Source organism: Perissodus microlepis, chromosome 16 (assembly GCF_051167445.1).
Source record: "Perissodus microlepis isolate ML-2025 ecotype Zambia chromosome 16, ASM5116744v1, whole genome shotgun sequence".
NCBI classification, from domain to species: domain Eukaryota; kingdom Metazoa; phylum Chordata; class Actinopteri; order Cichliformes; family Cichlidae; genus Perissodus; species Perissodus microlepis.
This window is the reverse complement of record NC_140476.1, coordinates 29505835-29531381: the sequence shown is the minus strand read 5'-3', so window position 1 is coordinate 29531381 and position 25547 is coordinate 29505835. Positions and strand designations below refer to the sequence as shown.

At 39.7% G+C, this 25547-nt stretch overlaps 1 protein-coding gene across 4 annotated transcripts in view; it reads right to left on the bottom strand.

Annotated features, from left to right (window-relative positions):
• LOC146371168 (radixin) overlaps positions 1–21285 on the bottom strand; it is a 41156-nt gene extending 19871 nt beyond the window's left edge. Inside the window, exons 1-2 of one of the 4 annotated variants that reach the window (XM_084954810.1) lie at positions 21176–21285; positions 8700–8797 (exon numbers count right to left, since the gene is read on the bottom strand). In XM_084954810.1, coding sequence (XP_084810936.1) covers positions 8700–8711 — 12 coding nt within the window. In that variant the 5' untranslated portion in view covers positions 8712–8797; positions 21176–21285. The other 3 variants (XM_084954812.1, XM_084954808.1, XM_084954811.1) reach the window with 3 other exon arrangements.
• Positions 21286–25547: the final 4262 nt, after the last annotated feature.

Below are 25547 nucleotides of genomic sequence, written 5' to 3'. Positions count from 1 at the left end.
TAGCACAGACCAGTATAGAGTCCACATGACACTACTAGAAATAGTCTGTTTGGTATTCAGCTGCGAATTTAGAATTACCTGCACTAGGGCTTGAATCAAAACCAACACTGAGATCCTCTAATCGAACTAATTGTTCCCATGTTTGTTATTTCTGCTTTTTTGTTTTGTTTTAACTTCTGTTAATACTTCCTCACTATGTACTGTCTGCTTCAAAACACACTAGCATGTGTGTGTCGTCACATGGTTCCAGGCTTTAACATGCAAACATCATGGAGGAAAAGTCAAATACTGAGCTCTACTAGCTTGTACCAAATAAAAATTGCGTGTCTGTTATTTGGACATACTTTAGTAAAGACAACATCAAACAAAAAAAAGAAGAACACAGAAAACTGCATAAGGTAACAGCGGCAATCTGTTACAACACTTGAAAAAAATCATATTACCGAAAAAATGTATATCTCCTAGCTTTAGGAGTTGAGCAAGAACAGAAAACTATGGGGTTCATGTGGCTTTTTAAAGAAGGTTAAAGACAGTTTATTGTCCAATCTGGATACACAGGGCATCTGTCTTCTCGGGGGCATCTCTGTCAGGTACTATACAGAAAAGTAAAGGTCTGCAGGGCATGTGTGAAAACAGCCATGAAGAGAAAGATCCATAAAGTTGAGTGGAGCTACAGAGAGCAGAAATATTTATTTGCATTGCAGATGAGCCGAAACACTATATACTATATCAGTTTTTGTAATAAGATTCCATCTAAGGAGACTCTGGAGAAATGGATCCCGTGTGCCTGTAGCTCCAGTGTTTACCAGCATCCTCCAGTCCCTGCATGTTATTCATAACAAGTAGTGACAGCTAAATAGTAGGCTAGTGTGTACAGGCTCAGGCTGCCCACGCAATACAGCCCACCTGTTGACTGTTAGTGTGTGTGAGGGAGGAACACTCTCAGACAGCCATAATTAAAAGCTGTTGGTAGCTAAGCTGGTTAACAGAGGCTTTAAAGGCAACCGGGGGCTATGCTGCCACCTTCAGCGCTTCATCATCATGCATGATCTTTCCACTTATCTCATCTAACACCTGCCCTCTGTCAAGCTTCATCTCCTCACCTCTGCCTCACCCATTTTCCATTCATCGTTCTGCTTTCCTAGACCCATTGTTCTTCCACACCTCTTTTTATTCAGCACATTAATGACTAGTGTGTTTTGCTTCGGGTTTGTTCAAATGGCTGTTTGTATTTTCGCTCTCAAAGTCAGGTATTATGGATTCACAGTAAAAATCCATACATCAGCGCTGGGAAATTACACAGTAATGAGGGCTGATGTGGTCTTAAGTGGGAGAGGATAGCATGGAAGATATCGCTTTGCCTGCAGTGATGCAGAAAAAAAACAATACATCCAAGCAAGAATAAAAAGTGAAGGGCAGCACAAATCTAATACTTTCCTCCAGCTCAGGAAACAGCGAGAAAATAAAAGGTGGATTTTTCTTCCTTTTCCCTCAAATTATTATTATACTTTGGTTACCATCGGTTACCAATACAAACAAAATTTGTGGTGGAGCCACAACATACAATTTTTTCCATCACATATATCCTTTATAGGGTCATCCCATATCATACCTTCTGTGATAACCAGTATGAATTTAGGCAGTATATAACAGTGTTCAGCAGCTATTTTGTGCTTCTACTTAAAACCTTCCAGTTAACAGTTTGTGCTTATATTTGACTTGTGCTGTGTCACTTGCAATACTACTGACAGAGCATTATATTACTATAATAAAATAAAGCTACAGGCACCTTGTTTCATTAGATTTACACTTTATATGAGGCAGTATGCCATCAGTAACAGTAGCTCAGTAACAAGGATGGAAAAGTAATCCTTCATTTACTTATAAATGCTGCTGCCTGAAAGCTGAGTGTCAATAAAAGCATTCAGTATTTTTTTCCTACACTGTCAGAAATATAACTGCAAATTTTCTTAAAATGTAGTCTGTAAAATGTTGAGGCTATACTGCCCGCCTCTTACTGGTTTCTTTGTAAAACCTGATTGGTTGGCCCTACAGTAAGCTTCATTTGGTTGGCTGTGCGGCACAAACTAACCCCTGAGAAGGAGGCTCACTAACAGTCACAGCTGGGACAAATTAACCTTGTTCAAAACCATGTGAAAGTGAGCGTTAACTATATTACTAATGGTAACATAATGGGGATTGGAAGGCCCCACTTAATGTATTTCACTTATATCATGAAGTTCTTTCTTTATTATTTTATGTATAAATAAATGTATCAATATTGAGAATGTGTTTTCGAAAGTGTTAGATCTGAGTACTAATCAGTGGAGAGGCAGTGAGAATTTACTGTAAAGTAAGTTTGATGGATTTCTGATCAATACTATAGTAGTATTATTGTATTACTATTGTAGTAGTAATTCTTGTGAATTGCAAATAGACAGATATACATCTTGCCACAGTGTTAGCTCATCAGTCTGTGGATGAGCTGAAAGTTATTTGAAACCATTATATGCATCAATTTTGAGAATTTTTTTTACTTTTTGCCAGCTCACAATAAATGTGACACAAACTATCTGCCACTGGTGTCAGTCAACATCGTCAGTATTGGCCGATACAGATACTGTATATCAGTGCATCACTAATGATGACCATCAGTATGATGGCATCCAGCTTTGTCGAGTGATTGCAAGATTTCCAGATTCTGGAAACTGGTTGCAGAGATTTCCTCCCATTCAGTCCCAGCAACATTAGAGAGGTCCATACATAAAACTGCTGAATGGAACGTTGCCGTTTTTACACCACACCAAGCTTCCATTGAAATACAACTGAATCGTTTGGATGGTTAAAATCACATCTTATGATTATTTCTGCAAATCACTAAGTTGTAGATCACAATAAATAAAAGTTTACAATTAAAATGTTAATGTTTTATCTACAAATTTTGAAAATATAGCTGGTAAATGCACTGAAACAGTGACTGAATGTAGGGTGGGGAGAGGAGGTGGAAGTAGTGCTGATCTTCACACCCTCCCTCTAATTAGATTTAGTGACTTGATAATTCCCATTATATAAATGAAAATGGCTGTGTAAAATATTTATAGCCTCCAGCGAGGGCTCACTGCCCCCTCTCTACAAGCCCCTAGCCCTCAGGGACACCAACGCCAGGAGGGGCAACATGTGCAAAACGCCGCAATAAATCAATAATGTACGATCCCCTGCTGCATCTCACACCCTAGATTAAAAGGCCTGATGCCTGCTCATTCCTACAAACACACACACAGCAAACAAGTAAACAACACATTCTGCATTCACCCAGGCAGACATGTCGCTGAAACTTCAAATATTTTCATTAAAATGATCATCAAGTGAAATGAGTAGAGAGAAGTGACTCTCTCTACAAACGCTGGCTTTGCGTGTGGCCTCTGTGAGCAGCTAAACTTTTGGCTTCGACCCGGCAGATGAGGATGGGTAAAACAAACATGTCGACTGTAATGATACACGATACGCACATCACAGTCAAGCCAGGCTCCCAACATCTGAAATGTCAAAGTGGCTACAGTCTAACTGATCAAGACCTCAACCCGGCAACCTCGAAAGGGAGTCTTTTCCCTTTAATTCATTTTTTAATTTTAAGTGGGCAGCAAACAATCAAACATGTGTCATAAATAATGACACATGCACACAGTATATTAAAACAAAGGGTAGACATTTTTTAACTGATTTACTGCCATGGGACTGCAAGCCTCCACCAACTAGGGCTGTGCGATATGACCAAAATCTCATATCCCGATATAAGACATCTATCATCCCGATAACGATATAAATCACAAAAATGTAACATTTTCTGTAAATTATGTGAATCTCGGGCAGCTCGACTTGCGTGAAGTGTTTCCAGCTGCGTGTCATGTAGCTGGAGTCGAATGTTTTAACAGATGCATGAAACGATACATTTTTAGACATAAGTTGTAACGGCCGCTGTTTTATTTATGAGTATTTATTACACGGCGTGCTGCGGGGAAAAGCCTGTTCTAACGTTTGAGTCTAAGGCCTATTTTTTAGCACCTGGCGGCTCTTTTTTTTTTTACGTCCGTAAATAATCTGCTCTTTCACGTGATTCATGTGAAAAATCTCAACAGGATCTTGAGCTTTATTGTGAAAGGTTTATGTGGAACATAAACAAGCGGACACGCGATGGTGTTACCGTCGTTGTTGCTAACGATAACGCATAAAAACAGGCGCTTGTCCGTCCCTAGTGTGGTTATATTAAATATAAGAGAAAGAGAGAACTTTAAGAAATTAATAAAAACTACAGTGACCATCAAAACGATGAAAAAATATTGCCGTAAACAGTTTATTTTGCGACACCACGAAACAAACGATAGCGTAAAATGAAACGATAGACGTTTTTATATCGTCATCTGATATATATCGTTATATCGAACAGCCCTACCACCAACAAATCAAGCTTACATCATTGTCTAGACTCCTGATGGTTATATGTACTGCAAGAAATAGAAGTTGGCATTGGCGGCCAAAGATTAATGTCTCTAAATGTAGAACATTTAGTTTCTGAGTTTTAGCATTAGGCAATCACCAGAAAAGTGATTTTGCAGAACATAAGAAGTTTGTCAAGTTCTGTTAAAAGCTGCATAAAAGTTCTTGGGATTTGAACAGTAATAACTTACATTATGCAAGGTCGCATTCAGCTTGATCTCAGATGTTGCTTTAGTCTAGGGCTGCCACGATTAGTCGACTAGTCACAATTACGTCGACTATCAAAATCGTCGACAGCTAATTTAGTAGTCGACGCATCGTTTGAAGCTTTGTAAGATCACAAAAGACGCAGGAATAAGTAGTAGGATTTAAGAGTGTAATAACGGACTGAAACAGAAGATGGCAACACTGCATGTACAAGGATGCCAGCTGCCGTTAAACCCCGAAGAAGAAGCAGTGTCCGGTATCGTAGCTGTGTCCAAATTCAGGAACCGCATCCTCCTGTGACTCCGACAAATGCGTCCTTCATTTCCCCAGATTTGAAGGATGGGTCGGGTGTATACTTCGTGGCCCAACCTATCCAGAATTCACAGCGTGGCCCAGCTCAGTTTCCAACAATGGCAGCAGCTAGTTAGTTTTAATATTACTCTTATTATTCTTTCTGGGTCACAAAATAAACATTTAACATATTTTCAGGCGAGAATGTAGCTGTGTAAACCTCAAATATCTGCTCAGTTTATCAAGACACCACATATTTTCAAAAGCGCTCCAACGTTTTCGGAGACGTCTGTTACCCACTAGCTCGATAGTTAGCCGGGGGCAAGGCTCACTAGAGCCAGTGAGAACACCGGACTCCCGGCAAATCGTTTTTAAACCCATCGCCGTCTTTCGCTACTCAGGTTAAATATATATAAGTCACTTAGATAACTTAAAAATGTTATTGTTTGGCTTTTTTCAGTATTTTATTTGTTCCTGAGTAAATCGGTTTGGCTGAGATTAAAGTTAAAGTTTTTACACAGCTGAATAAACGTCAAGCAGACAGCTGATTATCAGAAGTGTGAGATGCTCAAGAATATACTCCGGTGTCCTGTTATATTTTAGGCAGCAAGGAGTTTATTAAACTTCACTGAAACAATCTGCAAATTTCATTAAAATTTAATAAACTATCATCTTGTCTTTATTTTTAGTTAGCACATACCTTAAACACTTAAAGCTGTAAGCTAATGATAGTTATATAACAGCAGATGCGTGCTGGTGCAATAAGCTGTACGTTTTACGTTCAATGGATGCATGATCTGATTAGTCGTCCAATTGAAAAAATAATCGGTGACCAGTCGCCTATCAAAATAATCATTTGTGGCAGCCCTACTTTAGTTCAAGTGTCCTTATAGTCAAGATCCAACCAAATCCAAGCTCAAGATTATTGTGAAGGTAGGGTGTGGTATTGTGTTTCATTATCAAGGTTATCTGATGAGGGAATATAAAATTCTCAGTCACAGTACAACATGTGAAAATGTGAGAAAAGAAAAAAGAAAATTTCATGGCATACTCTTTACTGTTTTTGAAGAATTCACCCTCTGTTTTTACAGCAATCAATTTCTGCGCTGCTTCCTAACACAGACTTGTTTTGTACAACCCCCTTTGACCTACATGAAAGAAGCAGGAAGGAAGCAGTCAGTAGCAGGGGTCGTCCATGTTGGGTTAGGGGTGTGTACTTGCCATTAAAACACTGCTTAAGGGAGGATTACGATCTAGTGCAAACTCACTTTTTAATGGCTTTCCTGGGGCTAGCTAGCTTATAGCCTGTCTTGCCTTTTGAGGGTCTTTCTTTGTGCCCCAACAAGACAAATGCTTTGCAGACCTTTCGGGTCACCTCAGTTGTTGATGCGTTTTTCCCGTCTACAGTTTCTTCTTTTGTTGCTTATTAGCTTGGAGCTGATGGAGTCAGGCTAGCTTATGTGCTCAATGGTTATAGGTATGCCTTCAGGGGGAACTCAGCTTTAGCTTGTAATCCAAAGTGACATTTAAGCATTTTCAGGAAACCAGAATGCATAAATGAAGCAGTGAAAGGGCTGATGTGTTTACTATTCAACCGCTAGGCTTAATGTCAAAGTGCATTGTAATGTAACCAGAGTGGGAGTTCCCCTCAAGGGTAGCTTGGGTGTCGTTTTTCTAGACTGGAGGTGAACAAAGTGCCCATCACTCAGTCCTCTCCCAAATCCTCTTTTATCCCTTTGTTTTCACTCCCGATGGTCAATTTCAATAATCTGCACTTTCATTACAAATTTCTCCTTCACTCCTGCACCCCTCCCCCCCATCTATCTGTCCATAGCGCTGTCTCCATCCTCCCACCACACAATTTCTCCAGCAATTCCCATCTGATCTGGCTCAGCACCATCTCTGATTGTTTCGCAGAGCTAACCTCTTTACGTAAGTATTCAAATTTGTTGTAAAAGCCTGTAACACTACCCCAAATTATTTCATATCACAAACCCTCCGAAGGCATCTTTATGGACAGGAACATTTTATCGTCTTCTGCTCTTCTGTCATTTTTATCCTTTTTCTTATGAGCCGTTTCATCTTTTTGCATCTCTTCATCATCTTTCTATTCTATTACCTTGTGTCTCATGCTTCACCTCCCATCCTCTTGCTGCTTCCCCCCCACAATCTCCTCTTTCCAGGAATTGTGTCTGGCCTAATTCCCCATTACCGAGATTGATGGGCCAAGGGTTCAGTCCTGTCGCTCTCTGGCTCAAGGAAACCGTGTAAGCAGCCAGCGTGTACGTGCAGCAGGATCATAAAAGCCCCGTAACGTCCAGCTTCCTGCCTTTGCTTTAGTTTTTAATGATCACTATCTGCTCCATCTGTAATCTGCTTTGAACCCATTATTATTATTATTATTATTATTATTATTATTATTATTATTATTATTTGCTTGTGGTTTATAGTGATGCATTGAGCTGGTTCACCAAACTAAGGCTGGAAAACCACAATTGACTTTTACTAAACATCTGGTTCTGTTAGATCTTGGTTAGTATTTAAATCTGGAATAAAATTCTATATTTCTTCATAATCACCGCCTTTAATTTTGTTTATATCATGCTGACGAGTTTACATTGTGTTTCTAAAGTAATATTAAAGTAATAGACAGAAAATACATCACAGCCATCAAAATATAATCCTGTTATTTAAGCGGCAGTGCAATCTCAGCCTCTACACGTTTGTGTCACAGCAAAATGAAAGCTCCCAGTGTCCTTCAGTCTAAAAATAGAGCAGAGAAAGCCCTCTTTGTGGGTTTTTTCCCCCTCAACAGACAGGACAATCCCACAAAGTGGACGACTGTTGTGCTTCTGTGCATGCGTGTGTGTTATCCCAAAACTCTGTTGTCCTACAAAGCATTACTTCTGACTAGTAGAGCTGAAAAGAAAGTCTAGACTCATGTAATTCATGTCACCAGTACTACTGCCTCCAGCTACACTTGAGGAAAAGGAAAAGAACAATGGTTTCGGTTTTCCAACCAGAACCCAAAACCCATCCTGAGCTTACAGCCAACCATTTTTCTCAGACAGAAGCTTTAGCCTGAGTATTCAATAGAGGAAAAACCAAGAGCTCAGCAGATACTGTATATAAATTGATGATCCTCAGGTTGTGTGGTTAATATCTTCTTGAATGTTATATTTGTAAGAGACGAATTGACTCGCTGTGATAAAAACAAACAAACTAATTGGTGTTTATGTGTGAAAGCCCCTGAAACTTCAAGGTTGTTCACATATACAGGAAACCTACATTTTGCATTGTCTTTATTCTAGCCCCAGAAATCAGAAGTGTGCATAAGTGTGAAACAACCCAGACAAACCCACTGTCCAGCAAATGCATTAGCTAGGCAAATTTAGAGCTAACTGAATGGGCTGCCATCTTCTAACATCCTCAAGTCATTCATTTCTTTTATAATCATTTGCAAAATGCAAATCCAAACCTTCAGGAACCTTACATGCTGCAGACATGAGCAATTAGATCCTTGCTTTGCCCATAGCACAGAATTTAAAAAAATAAAAGATACAAATCTAAATCAATGCAACAACTCCCCCAAAACCCTGCAATCTGATGATTGGGAAAACCTTGCAGGACTTAAGAATAGCAATACAGGGAGTAACTATGACATGACTCTTGTAAGTGAACCATTAATTCCTGATGTAGGTACTAACCGGTTTGGGCATCTTTCTCCGCTCTCCTGTCCCCTGCTGCTGATGAAACAGAAAGAAGTCGTCCTCCGTCTTCCTGCCTCACTCCGGGGCACCAGCGCCTGAGACACAAAGCAACAATGAAAGCAAATGTCAACAAATAAGAGAAAAAAACAACATAAGGTAGACGTAGCCCCAGGGCTGTGCTGTAGTGTGTTTCTTCTATATTTCTTGGTTCTCTTATAGTGCAATTATACATTTGTGCTGAAGACAGAACAGTGCTATGATTAGAAAACAGAAAGATAAAAACAAAGGATCTGCTGATTGGGTTCATGCTGACAACAGTTTGCACTGCGTTTCCTTTCACTATACCAACCACTTCCTTACGTGGTCATTTTTCTAATATACACTTCACAGCCCTGTGACAGCTGGGATAGACTCCAGCTCCCCCACGACCCTGAATTAGATAGGTGGAAGACGATGGATAAACGGATGGATGGATGATTTCACAGCATCTGCTGTAACAGATAAACCTCCCACATTTTAGTCACACTGTGCATACATAAACTAACTGAATTCACATCTCCTCACTATAAATGTACATACCTAGTCATTTTTAATACCGCGGCTACAAAAACACTGCTGACACACACTCGATGCTAGAGCCCGACCAATACACGGGTCTAGTACTGCCACCTTGCAGCAACAGAGTTCTGGGTTCAGATACCCAGGCTTCTGAGGGTGGCTTTTCTGTGTGGGGTGTGCATGTGCTCCCTGTTCCTACGGGGTTTCCTCCAACTCAAGAATTTTTTTGCTCTCTAAAAGTCAGCAACTGAAGTGAGTTTCCTGCATGTACGCAAGGTGCTTTTCATTATGCTCAGGCATGTAAACTCCTCCTAGCAAGGATGTGTGAGAGCTATGAGGAAGCTGCCGAATGAGAAATCCTGTCATCAGTTAAGTGAAACGTGCTGCACGGCTGTATCAACAGAAAGGCCCAGACTGGATTCTGGATTCAAACCCAGAACCTTCTTGCTGTAAGGCATCAGTGCTACCTTCCACACCGCCGTGTTCCTCTGAATTCCTACTGGTTAGGAAACTTCGTTGCAGACGAACGAGCTGTAGTCAGTTCACTACTCTCTGCTGCTACGGTGCTGCATGCACTACTGCACATATTTATTTTTCCCCACTTTAAAACTTAGACCTTGTGTACAGATCAGTCTTCACTGGAGTTTCCTAACCTATATATTTGAACTGTTATCTGGACAACTATATAGCACATAGCTGTCTAACAGTCTATCAAACAATCTGTTACTGTTTAATGTGATGTTACAATTCTTTATTGTAACATATTTACTTTGTGTGTCCGACTATGTGATGTTTCATTACACCGCAGTCAGTCACACAATATAACTGTGTGACTGAACTGTTATATTACCTGCAAAGGTGGGATTAGGCCTCTTCAATAATCCTTTACGTACATCTCTTTCTAAACCATGTGTGTGCTGACTGAAAATAGCCCTGACAAAACAGATTTATCAGTTGCTGCGGGCTAATAAGGAATAAGGGGAAATGCAAACCTTTCCAAACAGAACACTGCTGACATGGTCACACTGTCAAAACAGGACAAACTGGCCATTTGATATAAGATTACATCACAAAAATCACTGAACCACTATTAACTTCATGTTTTACTGCAAGTACGGAATGAAAAAGGGACAAACTAAACTAGCAACACTTAGCAAACAACCATACTGTACACACACAGATGTTACTGAGATCCTTTGACTACAGCAGAATTCCTCAGTGTTCAGATGAAGCTGTAACAGAGGAGCAGTCCTAAACTCAGCATAAAAAACAAATGAGAACCATAGAGTAGGTAGAGGACAGTGGTTAGTTATAGAGAAAATCAGGGAAAGAAAGAAGAAACAGAAACAATCCAGTAAGTGGGGACAAAAAGGGTGGTGGGGGTTTACAAAGCCCTTTGCATGATCTCTATGACAAATCATAACTTGCTTACTGACAAATGTTATGTTCTCTGGACAGTGTGGGTTTATCTAGTACATCTTGTTACCTAAAATGATTAGAATGTAAGGAGAGCAGTTAGTAGGTGTCCCGTAGGTGCCAGATCTTTGTGATGTGTGGGGCTAGAAATAGACCTTCCACAAGTGTCAGCACATAGCATTAAACCAGGCTCAGACACAGGCTTAGGCTCGGTCTGACAAGAAAAACAAAGTGAAAGATTTTGGTTCTCTAAATATCTCAGAGTTACTGGAAAGGTTTACACTCATTAATATGACCACAAGAAGCCATCCAAGAAGAATTATGGAAGAATTCTTCATTTTGTTTTTATTTTCGAAATAATGATGGAAACTAGGTTTGGTTTGTAAACTGGGACAAATAAAACATTCAGTATATCATAAAGATGGTGTTTAGCTCTAAAAGAAATTGCTTTCAAAGTGTGTGTTCTCAAATTGACTTATCAGTGCAGTCAGCCTCTGCTATGCTTTGTTTGTCTAACTATTAGTGAGTGAATTTAAACAAACCTACGCCTTCAAGACTAAAAGAAAATTATTGTGAGGACTTCAGCCAAGAATTTACATGTCTCTGCATAAAACATTCTTTACAATAATCACATTTAAAGGATTAGGCTATTGAACAGAAAACTGTACAAAATTATTTAAAGAATATTTAACTTGGATAACTACATTGAACTGCTAACTAACCTCAGTTAAATACTTTACAGAAGTCACTGCAGATCCATTTAATGTGGTCAATAACTGCCCTACATATTTCCATCCTATTAGAAGGCTGGCAGAAGGATTTCTACATATTTGAATAGTCTTGAGGCAAACTGAAAATTTTATAGTCACATCTGAGAGCATTGTAAATTTACAAATTCTCACTTTTAAAAAGTCCCTTTGATGTGTCAGAAAACTGTACAACATGACCTGCAAATCAATGCACTGCTCAGTCTCAGTCAAGCCTTCCATAATCACATCAGCGTCTTATGAGGCCCAAATCCTAAAGGTCTACCTGGCTCGGAATACATTTTCGTTCAAAGAGAGCTTTGGAAGCCAGATGAGCTTCTTTCTTCAGGTGCAGAAGCATCTCAACTAAGCCAAGATTGTAATACGAGTGACCTCTAGACTACCGCTTGAAAAAATACTAGTTAAAATAGGAAGATGTAGGACTGAATCATGTTTAAATCATTATTCTAGAAGAAGAGTGAGCAAAACTAATGTTACTGTTTGAAACACTGGCAACTTCAGAGGGCAGGAACATATTTAAGACTACTAAAGATTGATTGTACTGTCAGCAGTAGCAGCAGCTGTAGTTTGGCCACATCAACTAGGACAATACTATTACTGACAGTTGTGACAGCAACTGAACGCACCCCCAAGCCAAAGTTTCATATCACAAAAAAGCTCTATTCTGACAGGACCAGTTTCAGGTTTCTATTACACAATACTGCTGAGTGAGGTCATCTTCTAGCAGGTAAATAGACTGAAAGAGCATCCCGTACAAAGGCTCAGTCACAATACTAGAAGCCACCAAGTGAAAATCTGGCATTTTCAGTCCTGAGGAAAAATTCAGTATTCCACGTTTGGCAAGTGATTGATAGCATTGACATCGACTCCTAAAGCCCCAATTACGCAGGCCTAGAGACAGGTCGGTGACCCCTGATATCACAAAATCCCAAATGGAAACTAGCTGGTAATTGTATCTGCTTACCAGCTTTAAAGTAAAAGTTGCGCCTTACCACTGCAACTTTTACTTTGAAGGCAAATGTTCCATTTCCAGTTTGCGTTGCACATTTTCAAGTTTCATTACAGGTCAGAGAGCAAATGATGATGATATGGTCTGCATGTAAGTTGGTGTCATCGATACAAACGGAGTGACCGCACAAGTCTGCTAGTGACTAAAGCAAACAAAAGGTTTCTGGTGGAGCACCATCTTTGCAACAGATTTCAACATTGAAAACATTAAAATAAAATAAAATTCAATCAATCGCCAGCTGGTCAGGAAATATACATTTTATCTTTAGTCACAGGAGGTCAATGTGTGGTTTTGCTGATCAGTCACTAAGACTGTGTGGCTAACTGAGGCTCACAGATACACTGCCAGTCAAAAGTTTGGACACACCTTCCCATTTAATGGTTTTTCTTTATTTTAACTACTTTCTACATTGTAGATACATACTGAAGACATCAAATATATGAAGAAAGATATATGGAATTATGCAGCAAAGAAAAAATTGATAAATCACTCTGTCTTATATTTTAGATTCCTGAAAGAAGCCACCCTTTGCCATGATGACAGCACTGTAAACTCTGAATGTGCTCTCAGTGAGCTTCATGATGTAGTCGCCTGAAATGGTTTCACTTCACAGGTGTGCCATGTCAGAGTTTATTTGTGGAATTTCTTGCCTTCTTAATGGGGTTGGGATAATCAATTGCATTGTGCAGAAGTCAGGTTTGTACACAGCTGACAACCCTGTTTGACAAATTTTAGATTTCATAAGTAAAGAGACACAACAGTCCATCATGACTTTAAGAACTGAAGGTCAGTCAGTCCAGACAATTGCTAAAACTTTGAATGTGTCCCCAAGTGCAGTCGCAAAAACCATCAAATACTATGGCGAAACTGGCTCACATGAGGATCGCCCCAAGAAAGGACGACCAAGAGTCACCTCTGCTGCTGAGGATAAATCCATCCGAGTCACCAGACTCAGAAAACACAAGTTCCCAGCACCTCAGATTAGAGCCCAGATAAATGCCACACAGAGTTCCAGTAGCATCTCTACATCAACTGTTCAGAGGAGACTGGTGTGAATCAGGCCTTTATGGTCAGATAGCTGCTAAGAAACCACTACTAAGAAAAAGCAACAATCAGAAGAGTTTGTTTGGACCAAAAGACCCAAGGAATGGACATCTGATGAAAATCTTTGGTCTGAAGAGTCCAAATTTGAGATTTTTGGTTCGACCCACCATGTCTTTTAGATAGTCACCGTGAAGCATGGAGGAGGAGGTGTGATGGTGAGGGTGCATTACTGGTGACACTGTTGGGGATTTATTCACAATTGAAATCACATGGAACCAGCATGGCTACCCCAGCATCCAGCAGCGACATGCAATCCCATCCAGTTTGCATTTAGTTGGACCAACATTTATTTTTCAACAGGACAAAGAAGTCAAACACACCTCCAGGCTGTGCAAGGGTTATTTGATCAAGAAGGAGAGTGATGGATCTCTGCACCAGATATCCTGACCTTCACAGTCACCTGACCTAAACCCAGTCAAGATGATTTGGGATGAGATGGAGATGGAGATGGAGAGTGAAGGCAAAAGGTCCAATCAGTGCTCAGCATCCCTGGGAACTCCTTCAAGAGTGTTGAAAACTATTTCAGGTGACGACCTCATGAAGGTCATCAAGAGAATGCCAAAAATGTGCAAAGCAGTGATCAAAGCAAAGGCTGGCTATTTTGAATAATCTAAAATATAAAACATGTTTTAAGTTATTTCACTCTTTTTTGTTTACTACATAATTCCGTACGTGTTCATTCATAGTTTTGATGCCTTCAGTGAGAATCTACAATGTAAATAAAATAAAGGAAAATCATTATATAAGAAGGTGTGTCCAAACTTTTGACTGGTAGTGTACATTGGTTTCCTGATATCAGCTGATATTTGCCCATCAAAGATACATCAGGGTTTCCAGTTTGTGCCGATAAAAATCTTTTGTAATTAAGAAATTGTGTCATTTCATAATTTCTCCAGAAGAGAATGTTGATCTCCATTATCTACAATACTGCACTATCTGTAGGACATGTAACTGAGTACACTTGCCTGTCCGGGATATATCTCTACCACTTTTGGGATAGCAAAAGATGGTGAACTATGGTTAGGCAGGGTGGAGTCAGAGGAAACTCTAGCGTAGCTCGCAGTCATTATGTGGAAATCTAAAATCTTTTAATTACGTTTCGTATCATTTCGATGCCAATGACATTCAGCTTTATCCACCCTAGTCCATCTTATTTAACCCAGATTAGTATAAGCTCGCTATCAATTACCTTGCTTTGAACACCAACAATGCTGAGACCATAATTATAGCTCCTTGTGAACTATAACCTAAAATGAGTCAGACTCGTACGTTTTTTGTTCAACGGCTAAGTCCAGCATTCAGAATCTTAGTGTAATGTTTGATTCTTCTTTGGGGTTCGACTTGCATATAAAATCTTTGTCTCGAGTCCTGTTTCTTTCATTTAAAGAACATTTCTAAACTGTGACTTATGTTCTCCTTAGTTGAAATGAAAAATAATGTTTATCGTTTTTGTTTTTTCATTTAGATTACTGTAATGGCCTGCTTACCAGCTTGGACAAAGTTTTACTTTCACACTTCCAAGCAATACAAAATGCTGCGGCCAGGCTAGTAACATCTTCTAGAAAGCAAGTCCACATCACTAGCATTCATACTCTTTACACTGGCTCCCAACAGGGTTAAGATTCATTCTAAAATCCTTGTATTAACATACGAAATAAGACACGGCCAAGGTCCAGATTATATACACTGCTCCTCGCCATCTTCACAGGTTCAGAATCTGTTAGTTGTTTGCTGTACACAACTAAAGACTGGGGAGAATGAGCCTTTAAGTCTGTGGGACCGAGGCAATGGAAGAGTCTACCACCACAACTACATCTAGTTGATCCTGTGGGCGCTTTTAAAAAGCAGTAAAAACTTTTATTAAAACAGGCTTTGTGTTGATTTTATTGTATTATTATTATTATTATTATTATTATTATTATTATTATTATTATTATTATCATCATCATCGTCATTGTTATTATTATTATTATTAATTTGTTTGTCTTTTAGAAATCTTTTTCTTAATTGTGTCTTATTTTATCTTTTTATTGGCTATTATGGCACTTAATGTTTTTAATTTTACTTTTTTGTGTACAGCTCTTAATAAATGTTACTTACTTCCAATATTGGTTCTTAAGCATACCAGATATGCTGAAATTATATATTTATTGGACCTATGAATTATCTATATGTAAGTAGTGTATATGCACAAACTAACACCAGAACAGCCACTTAACTAGAGAGCTATGGAAATCACAAGATAGAAAGTACAGGTGATAGCAGGCTAGCAGCAACTGAACTTTCTAAATAACAGTGAGATTAATTATCTACCAAACAAACTTGGGCAGCTGTTAACATACAGTGCAAACCAGATCCAACAGAGCTCTACTTGTGGGAAGCACTGATATATAAATACTGACCAATTTGTATTGATGTTGGATTTTTTTTAAGCACCCTAAAAACAGATATCAGTATCAGCACCACAAATGCATAAACAACTCAGACAGTCCCACCGCTCCTGCTGGCCTTAACAGCTTTTTCACTGGAAACCCTATTACAATCAATGCAACAAATTCATTGTTGAAACTATTTTCAGCTGTAGGTAGGAAAGATGAGAAAGTGTCTCGTAGATCTAAAATAACTTCATCTACAATTTAATAACAGCTAGACTGAACCAGAAGAAACTGAACCATTATCAGCGTAAGTCCCTTGCCTGGAAAACTTAAATTTAAAGCAGGTAGACTGCAAAATCTAAAGCCTGGGATGAGTTTATCAGCTGAGTCACCTTGTGCAATTTTCTTCCAACCCTGTAACACCTTCTGCTTGCTCTGTGTCTTTCTATTTCACATCGAGGTTGAGAGACAGTGAGGAAGGACTACAACAGTGAATTGATGGAAGAAAAAAAAAAAAAGAGAGAGAAAGTCGGTAAGAATTCAAAGCTTCACTTGACCCATATACCTGCAGCCAGCAGATAAGTGAAGACACTGAATGCTAAGAGAGTTGAAGTGGTTTTACTTCTGTGTTCTGTGAAACAGTATAAAGCCAGTCATTCGAAAAAAGAAAAAACCCACAGCACACGCAGGTCTGCACTGTGTAGACAGGCTTAGAAAAAAGTGATGCAATATATTTAGTGAAACCACAGGGTCACTTAAAAAAAGATATAGCTTTCAGGTCCCCATTCATGCAAAAAGAAACCTCTCTCAACGTGAACATTGCTTTCTTTCATCTCTCTCGTTTTCTCAGTTGATATCAACACTGTTAATAGGACTGTTCGATATAACGATATATATCGGATGACGATATAAAAACATCTATCGTTTGTTTCGTGGTGTCGCAAAATAAACCGTTTACGGCAATATTTTTTCACCGTTTTGATGGTCACTGTAGTGGCTATATTAATTTCTTAAAGTTCTCTCTTTCTCTTACATTTAATATAACCACACTATGGACGGACAAGCGCCTGTTTTTACGCGTTGTGGTTAGCAACAACGACGGTAACACCATCGCGTGTCCGCTTGTTTATGTTCCACATAAACCTTTCACAATAAAGCTCAAGATCCTGTTGAGACTTTTCAAAATAAACTGAATCACGTGAAAGAGCAGATTATTTACGGATGAGAAGTAAAAAAGAGCTGCCAGGTGCTAAAAAATAAACCTTAGACTCAAACGTTAGAACATGCTTTTCCCTGCAGCACGCCGTGTAACAAAGAAAACGGCGGCCGTCTAAAAATGTATAGTTTCATGCATCGGTTAAAACACTCGACTCCAGCTACATGACGCGCAGCTGGAAACACTTCACGCAAGTCGAGCTGCCCGAGATTCACAGAATTTACAGAAAATGTTACATTTTTGTGATTTATATCGTTATCGGACGATAGAATTCTTATATCGGGATATGAGATTTTGGTGAGATCGCACAGCCCTAACTGTTAATATCAAAAAAATTTACAGACTTTTATAGATTTTCCAGTCGCCTTTACAGACCTCTGTTACTTGTCCCTCCTTTGCTATTTAATCATGTTAAGTTGGGCTGTGATTCATATTGGGAAATACTGTTCTGACTTTCTTTGCCATTTAAAAATGGCAATAAAATAAAATAAAATATGTGGTGGTGGGGGGAGGGGGGGTAATGAAACCTCATTCAGAAATGTGGAGCTGGATCTCGTTCAATTATTTTCAACGGTTCTTAACAACATCACCGGTTTCCTTTATTCTGTCAATTTACATAGTGATAGCTTAAACATAAAAAACAAAGGGCGACTGTTGCTGTGAAATACTTGCTGTTGGTAAATCTCTGTCATTACATGTGTGTTTGCAGAAGCCACAAAATGTCCTGCTGTTAAGTGCCAGGGCTGACACACTCATAACTTTGAGCAGCTGTTACAACAGCAGGAATCGGCACCAACTGCTTAGAAAACAAAGCTTTACTTAAACCACCAAAGAGCCAATTGACCCCTCTGTGAATGTCAGGAGGGGAGACTTTGCGATAAAACGCAAATGGCTTGTCCCAGGTGTGACCTCTGAAACTAACTGAGCTAACACAAACTCCTTTCAAGCCACTGAAAAGGTGTGAATTTTCATGAGTTTGTCAAATCTAATAAAATTTATGGCACATACAGCAGCTTTTTTGGAATCAACTCCAAGCGCTCCAAACTTACATGCTGACTTTTTTTTTTTCCTCTCAGTTGGAGGAAATGGGAGGCAGAGAATGGGTAGGATTGGGGGACGGGATGGAGTATAACACTGAATCTCGACAGCCAACCGCAGAAGACCACGCTAATCAGCCAAAAACAAAGACTAGCTCCAGATGCATGTGTAATGACTATGGCTGAATTTGAAACCAGCCCGTTTTATTTACAGAGGTGCATGAAGGACGTTTGCATTTATTGTCCCTCCAAAACCGTAACCTCTGTGTCAGAATTCTTCACGCACTGAGTTACTTAAACCAGCTTTATTAAAGTGTGCAGGAAACAGAGCAGATAAAGGCAAAGAAAGTGAAAGAGAGGACATGAGATTGAGGCACAATAAATAAGGGAGAAATGAGAGAAACTAGATAGCATCAGTCTGCGACAGGCCTCTGAAGCTAAAGTATTGGCTCCCTGTTCCCAGCTGATACTACTACATATGCTCCAACGTAACAACTGATGTGACAAATTACACCAACATACATGAGACAGAAAGGCATATTTCTGGCATATTACTTAAGATGTTGCAAGCTGTCAGCCTTATGTTTGTGAAAAAAGTAGAACAACAGTAATAACTCACTGTGTTTTATATTTTTGATCTCTTTTTCCACTTGAACAGTTAAAGAGTCACCATTACTTTTGTTGCTTAGTGTTAAACTTAAATTCCAGCTGCAATGCAAAGCATGTTCCTGGTTCAACTCTGACCATTTGAACTTGTTACCCATGCATGAATGCACCTTCACAATGCACTGAATGACAATAATAGATGTTTCTGGCACATTTCTCCTTTGTTTTAGATGTAACTAGACTTGATTATAGATGCCTGCATCTATAATTAACAGAAGAAATGTAAACAGCCAATGTAAATACTGTCTCTAAACTTTTAAAGTGCTTACATAAACTACGATAGAATGGAAATAGCAACAAAACACCAGAAAAGTCTAAATTTTCATTAACAAGGCTGATAAGGGAAAACTGCACTAAGTACGAACACAGCCATAGCCATAACATAGTAGAGGAGTTTCACATTGACAGCTGGTGTGTGAATACTCTGTCTAAATTCTTCCAGCTGGCAAATTGTCTTATTATGAACATTCTTTTGGTTGGTGCAAGTTGGTTTAAATTTTTTAAGAATAAAGAAAACCAGGGCCTATTCTGTTTCTTAAAATAGCGGAGGGATACTGCTGTTATTGCCATTTTAGTGTCTTTACATTTATCTCACTGTTACCATTTTTGATACAGTGAGGGTTTATTTACAAATACGAAGTTTAATCGTAATGACAAGTCTCTTTAATTAGCCAATGAGTAAGCATGTACTTTCAAGCCTTCATTAATAACTTCTGCTGTAAAGCTTTCTTCTTCTGCATTTAAGTGGTCCTACAGCAACATTTCTCAGGAATTAACAGCTATATGGACGTGTGGTCAGGACAAGCGTTAGCATTCTCTTTTTGTGGCCTTGTGCCGTGGGATTATTCAGCAGGTTACAAAAAAATAGCGCAGCCGAGAGAAATCTAAAACCAGCAGTCAAGGGTATCTGATGTCATGGTGCGGAGAGCCTCCTTCTCAAATGAGTTGTAATTCGGTCCCACGAGTGGGCGGGCTCGAGAGCAACAGGAGAATTTGAGCGATGGGAATAATGGCCAATAAATTCACTCGCTGTGCCTATCAGCAGCTCGTAATTTGCCTGACGCCGACAGAGCATCTGTTTGTGCCAGATGGACCGCTAGCGTCCTGTATATGTGTGTGCGCGCGCGCTACCGTGACTGAATTGAAAACCGTTATTTATGTGCAAAAGCCATACTGGTCCGCGTGCTTCAAGCTTAGCGCCTAAACTTGAAAATGATAAACTAAGGCCAAGGTTGCCAACGTTAACATATCCTCATCTTGCTGATAAACAAAAAAGTCAGACTTAAATCGAAGTTGTTATTTGTTTTTACGTTACAGTATCGCCTGTATAATCTTGGAGGCAGCGCTAAAACAGCGGAATTTAAATCGACCGCAAGTATCTCAAAGTGCGGTGACCGCAACACACGAGTCCCCGAATGCTGTATCTGCACCTGCTAACAGTTCAGTGTCAACGATGTGCTAATCGTGTTTCAGCAGCGGCTGTTTTCGACATTGTTACAGAAAGAAAGGCGCGTTGTCAGCACCACAAAAGTTGCAAACGGCGCAAGAAACATTGTTTCCGCTGCGAGCGTTTTTTTCCTCTTCCCCACCAGAGCATCAGTCCCTTCCAGCACATGAACAGGACCTCGCCTGAATTTCAACAGCAAAGGCGGGCACGTTCAAGCTCTCCCGGGTAGCTGTTGAAATCATTATCGAAGCGCTCAGAGGAGCTCGTGAAAGCTCACATATATATTCCGCTTGAATCTCAAAGTAGACATGACAACTAATTGCCATGACTACCCTCTTCTGTTGCCTAACACCGACTGACACTGAGCCCTTCAGAGGAAAGCGACACGGGCTTACTCACCCGTCCTCCCGTCCTAAAACGTGCACGAAGCCTGTTAGAAACCGAGGTGAAGCCAAACCGGGGGCACGCCGCCTTTAACCTGCCAGTCAAAGTGCGCTAGAAAATAAGTTGTGCCGCTCCTCAGCGGCCCAGAGTGTTCAAATAAAGACACAGCTGCCGCTCTGCAGCCCAGAGAAGAAAATAAATCCCTTCTCATTTGGACGGCTTAAAGGAAAAGAAGGACGACAGGCAAAGATGAAGACGGTCAAACTCACCTCTAACGCCTAGCTGCGCTCGAGGATGTGTCCCAACTGTCACCCCCTCCAGCAGGCAGCAGTACTTTATATATCCACAGCGATTAAAAATAGACCGTTTCACGTTCCCGGACACGGTGCGTACTGAGAGTGTAGCTATAGTGATACAGGCTTCATTGGAGGGAGACTCCTCCGCCAGTCTCCCACGACCGGAGAAGAGGTAGTCAATATGGCTGACAAACTCACCGTACCGAGGCGTGGTGAGCAGAGTCCTGCAGATTCACCCACCCCTCCTCCTCACACCGTGCGACTGAAACTCTGCAGAGCAGCCCAGCTGTGGGATGTAGGACTGGGGTTCAGGAGCTTATCACCCCACCCTCCAAAAAAGGAGACGTTTTATTACCTCACAGACCCTTCTGATAAATGTGTTGGGTCACGTTTTATTTTGAGAAGTGCCCCCCTGCTGCTATGTAATGTGGCAAGTGTGTGACCGTAAAAGTGTTTGTATAGACATTCAGCTAAAAGCACCAAAGCAGTAAAAGCTTTAACGAATGTAGACTCATTTTTTATTTTTATTTTTTTTTTAAACGTGCTAACAGTTTGCTATGGGAACCCTCAGTGTTTGTGTAAATCTTGCAGGCATGGTCATTAAATTAGAAACATGAAAAGAAGAAGAGCATGCAGCTCTAACTCCTTCACAGTGCTCCAGATCCGTTAGAAATCAACTTCAGATTGAGACAGTGGCAGAGTAATGGCAAAGTGAAATGGCTAGTGTAGCATGCATTCAGCAAATAGTGGTTCTGGTTCTTTACATCACCTGTATTTTTATTTATTTATTTATTTATTTATTTATTTTTGCAGTGCCCTGCTGACCCTTGCTGGTGAGCTAAAGTGATGAAAAACTCACTTTAAGGCACATCAGTTGGCCAATGATCAGCAATTTTACATTTTCATGTAATTCTTCTACATAAATCAGTCTAACAGGTTGGTTTTTAAGGCGGTATTTTTAAGGTGTGGTCATGAAAGGAGTCTGTTGAGGATGACCAAGGGGCACACATTAATTTACATCAAACACGAAACAGGACACTGCTGGCGGACCTTAGTGTCAAAAATAAGTGCTGGATTCATGCTGAATGTGTTGGAGTAAGACTGAAGGCACAAGGCAGGCGGTGGGACTGCTTTACAACACATATGCCTCCTTAGTTGTTTAGTCCCTATATTACCCATATGAAGTAGCAGATTCACTCCAGAGCTGCAGTGGTATCACAGACACTCGTAAAACATTTGACCTCACAGATACGTGCCTTCAGTGAAAGTAGAACAATATCGTTGACACTTGTCTGTCGAGTTTTCCTTCCACCTCAGCAGGCGGTAGTGCCCATCTGCATCTCCTGAAAAAGCTCACCATTCATCCATCCCCGCCTGGAAATGAAGGCTTTATGAAAATAGCCGTGTTGTGAAACAGTCCATGTGGTTATGAAGAGGAGAGATGTGTCATCTTTGAGCTGTGAGTCACTGGCATTCTCGGTTGCCTAAACTTGAAGTTGTAATAAGGAAAAGAAAAAACCCCACACAAGGATAATATCAGCAGATATCAATTGCTGTTTACATCCAATTAGAGCCTGACTAATGGCTTTCTGGAAGTGGTGTACATTTTTGCTATTAGGAGCCTCTGATCTGACGGATTTGCTCATTAAGTTTATAATGTGTGCTATCACGGCTGTGTCAGATGTCAGCCTCAAGGAGAAAGTGAAAGAAACTGCTTGAATATGGAGGCCAGATTATAATTGCATATCTCTAGGGGGGCTGATTCATCAGTTTGCATCTTTGGCCTATTTCAGCATCTCTGTCAAAAATGGGTGGTCATAAAGGGAGAACCGAAGAACAAATGGTCTTTGGTTCTTCTGCATTAGAGGTTCAATACTTTTAACATTGTGATGGCGCTCACATTCCTCCCACATATGGTTCCTCTTTTTTGTTCTCACCTCTTCAAGGCCGTGTCCTCTCGCTTTCACTCACCACGGTTTTGTTTTGTTCACTCGGCAGTTTTAGGAAGTAATGTAGTACATTAAATGGGATTACAGTAATCTCATGAGTGCGCTCCATGACACAGTGTGATTCTCTTCCAGTAACATGTGAATTAAGGTCTTCTGCAAACTGAACTAATGAGTCTGGAACACAGATAATCAAACCTTTCGATCCAAAACTACAATAGGCTTCTCATAAATATCTGACATGCAGCTCTATTCTATTCAAAATCAGTCTATGATTCATCTCTTTGTTAGCCATGTTTAAAAGTTTGTTGGCTGAATGATTCAGTTTTTAACTCAGAATTTGAAATCCTTTACTTTTTTGCATTTTTTTTTTAATTTAATGCATATATAGCACCCAGCCTGCATTTAACATAAATTGCACAACTTAAGGAAACATAATTTACCTGACTGATTATTTAAAATGTCATTTATGTAACACATTGATTGTGCAATTGTTATTTAGGTGTCCTTTGCTTGTTTTAATTGTTAAAGAGACAAGAGTTTAAGGGACTACTGAGATTTTTTTTTTTTATTGTACAACACTGACACCCGATGGTTGCGTACGTTTATGAGCACAAGTTGTTAGTCTCCAGGGAAACATCTGTTTTAAAGGGTGCTCCTGTTGCTGTGTTTGGTAACAGATGAAGGCTAATATAGCATAAACCTTTGTTTACATGTATATAATCTGGATCTCCATTTAAAGGTGGAAGAGAAATAAAACACACTTAATAGAAAAATGAACAGATTGTTTATAAAGCTCAGATGGAGAGCCACAATCTAGTTGCATCAGTAGACCAAGAGAAAAAAATTAATTAATTAATTAAATAATTTGAGTAAACCTATAGGTTCTACAATTTCCCATATTTTTTTGCAAAAAGTGGAGAAAAGGACACTGGAAAAACTAAGACAAGAAAAAATAATTAGTAATAAATGAAAAATGTGCATTGAATTCACACATGGAAAGCAGACCTTGGTTAGTATACATTATATTATTTGCAGTGAAGAACTTACTGCATTCTTATTAATACAAATGTTTAGGTGTTTGCAAACACAGAACAATATATAATGACAGGAATTTCAAAAATCCTGTCCTCATGTACCCAAGTGTTCTTCGCTCTCGAACTCTAAAAAATCCAAAAAATATCAAATGAATTAATAAATTCCCTCCTTAGTAACCCCGTTTAAATCCTGAGTTAAAACTGTGGTGTTACATTTCTGCATTAACCTCTTACTTTTATTACTAAGCCTACAAGACGAGGTTCACTCAAGGGCCTAATTTTCCTTTGTGAGGATTACTGCAGAATGTGCAGGAAATTTACCTGCAGGGAAAAAAATCCAGTAAGATCCATAGGTGCCGATCCATTCATGAGCCTCTCTGCTCAATAAGGTTAATCTAAAAGAACAAAGTAAAACTTCTGCTCAAATATTTAACTCTCGCTGAGATTATGAAAGGCTTTTAAAAGCATGACTGATTAACAAGGCTGGAAGACTATAGAATATAGCAGGATCTTACAGTCTTACTCAAATTCAATCACACAGACTAGATTGCGCATACAGAACACAATCATTCATATCAGCACTTCAGAGACAAGTTAAATGTGCTTCAAAGTTTGAAGTACAGTGTACGTTAGAACAGGCCTTTCACTGATTACACACTCACCAGCAGTCTTTGTTGGTTCATTTAATACCCCAATGAGGGAGAAAATATCAACTATGTCTTTCAAATATTTAATTTTTTCCCCCCAAGTATTATTGTGTTTTGAAAAGACTCTAATTGCAAGGATTCAGAGAGTCACAGCGCAGAGGGTCCGTACCCAAACTAAGCATGTTTCCTCACTCAGTCAGTGCCTGCTCCTCTGCTATCTCCACATACAATTCCCATGATCCAGAAACTTACCACTCAGCATTCCCTACTGCTTGATCAGTGACTATAATGCTTTAGACCAAGCCAAAACATTTTACCTTAATTCTTGTTGGGGCAAAACTTTTTCCTGGGCAACAGCCGAGGACACTTATCATCTTTTACTGCTTTTCTAGGTGTGAAAGTGTCTGACCATCCCACTCAAAGCAAGCTAAGCAGCTCATTTCTTTAGGCAAAGCCTTCTATAGTGTATTGGAATATTCCATCATGGTCAGAACCTTTACTGCTGACTTTGTAAGGAAAGAACATGAGCCTAAACTATTGGAGCCTCTCACAGCTAACCCATTTAAAAACTACTGAAGAGTGTCGACTTAAAACAAACTTTGGCCACTGTCCTTACCTATATTCTTTGCCCATTTCTTGCAGTTCTTCTGTACAGGAACAGTTGCGGCTCAGGAGGTAGAGCAGGTTATCAGCTGATCAAAAGGTTGGTGGTTCAGTCCAGTCTGCATGCCATGGTCTCTGACACCACCATTAGCGTGAATGTTAGATAGAAAGCACTTAACTGTATCACAAAGTGCTTGTATGAATGGGCGTGTGCTTTGAGTGCTCAGGTAGAGCAGAAAGGCCTTATATAAGAACCAGTCCATTCACCATTCTCTAACTCCTGAAAGAACTGGTGCAAGTTTCCAGTGTGCTCAATGCACTTTTCCCCACCAAAACT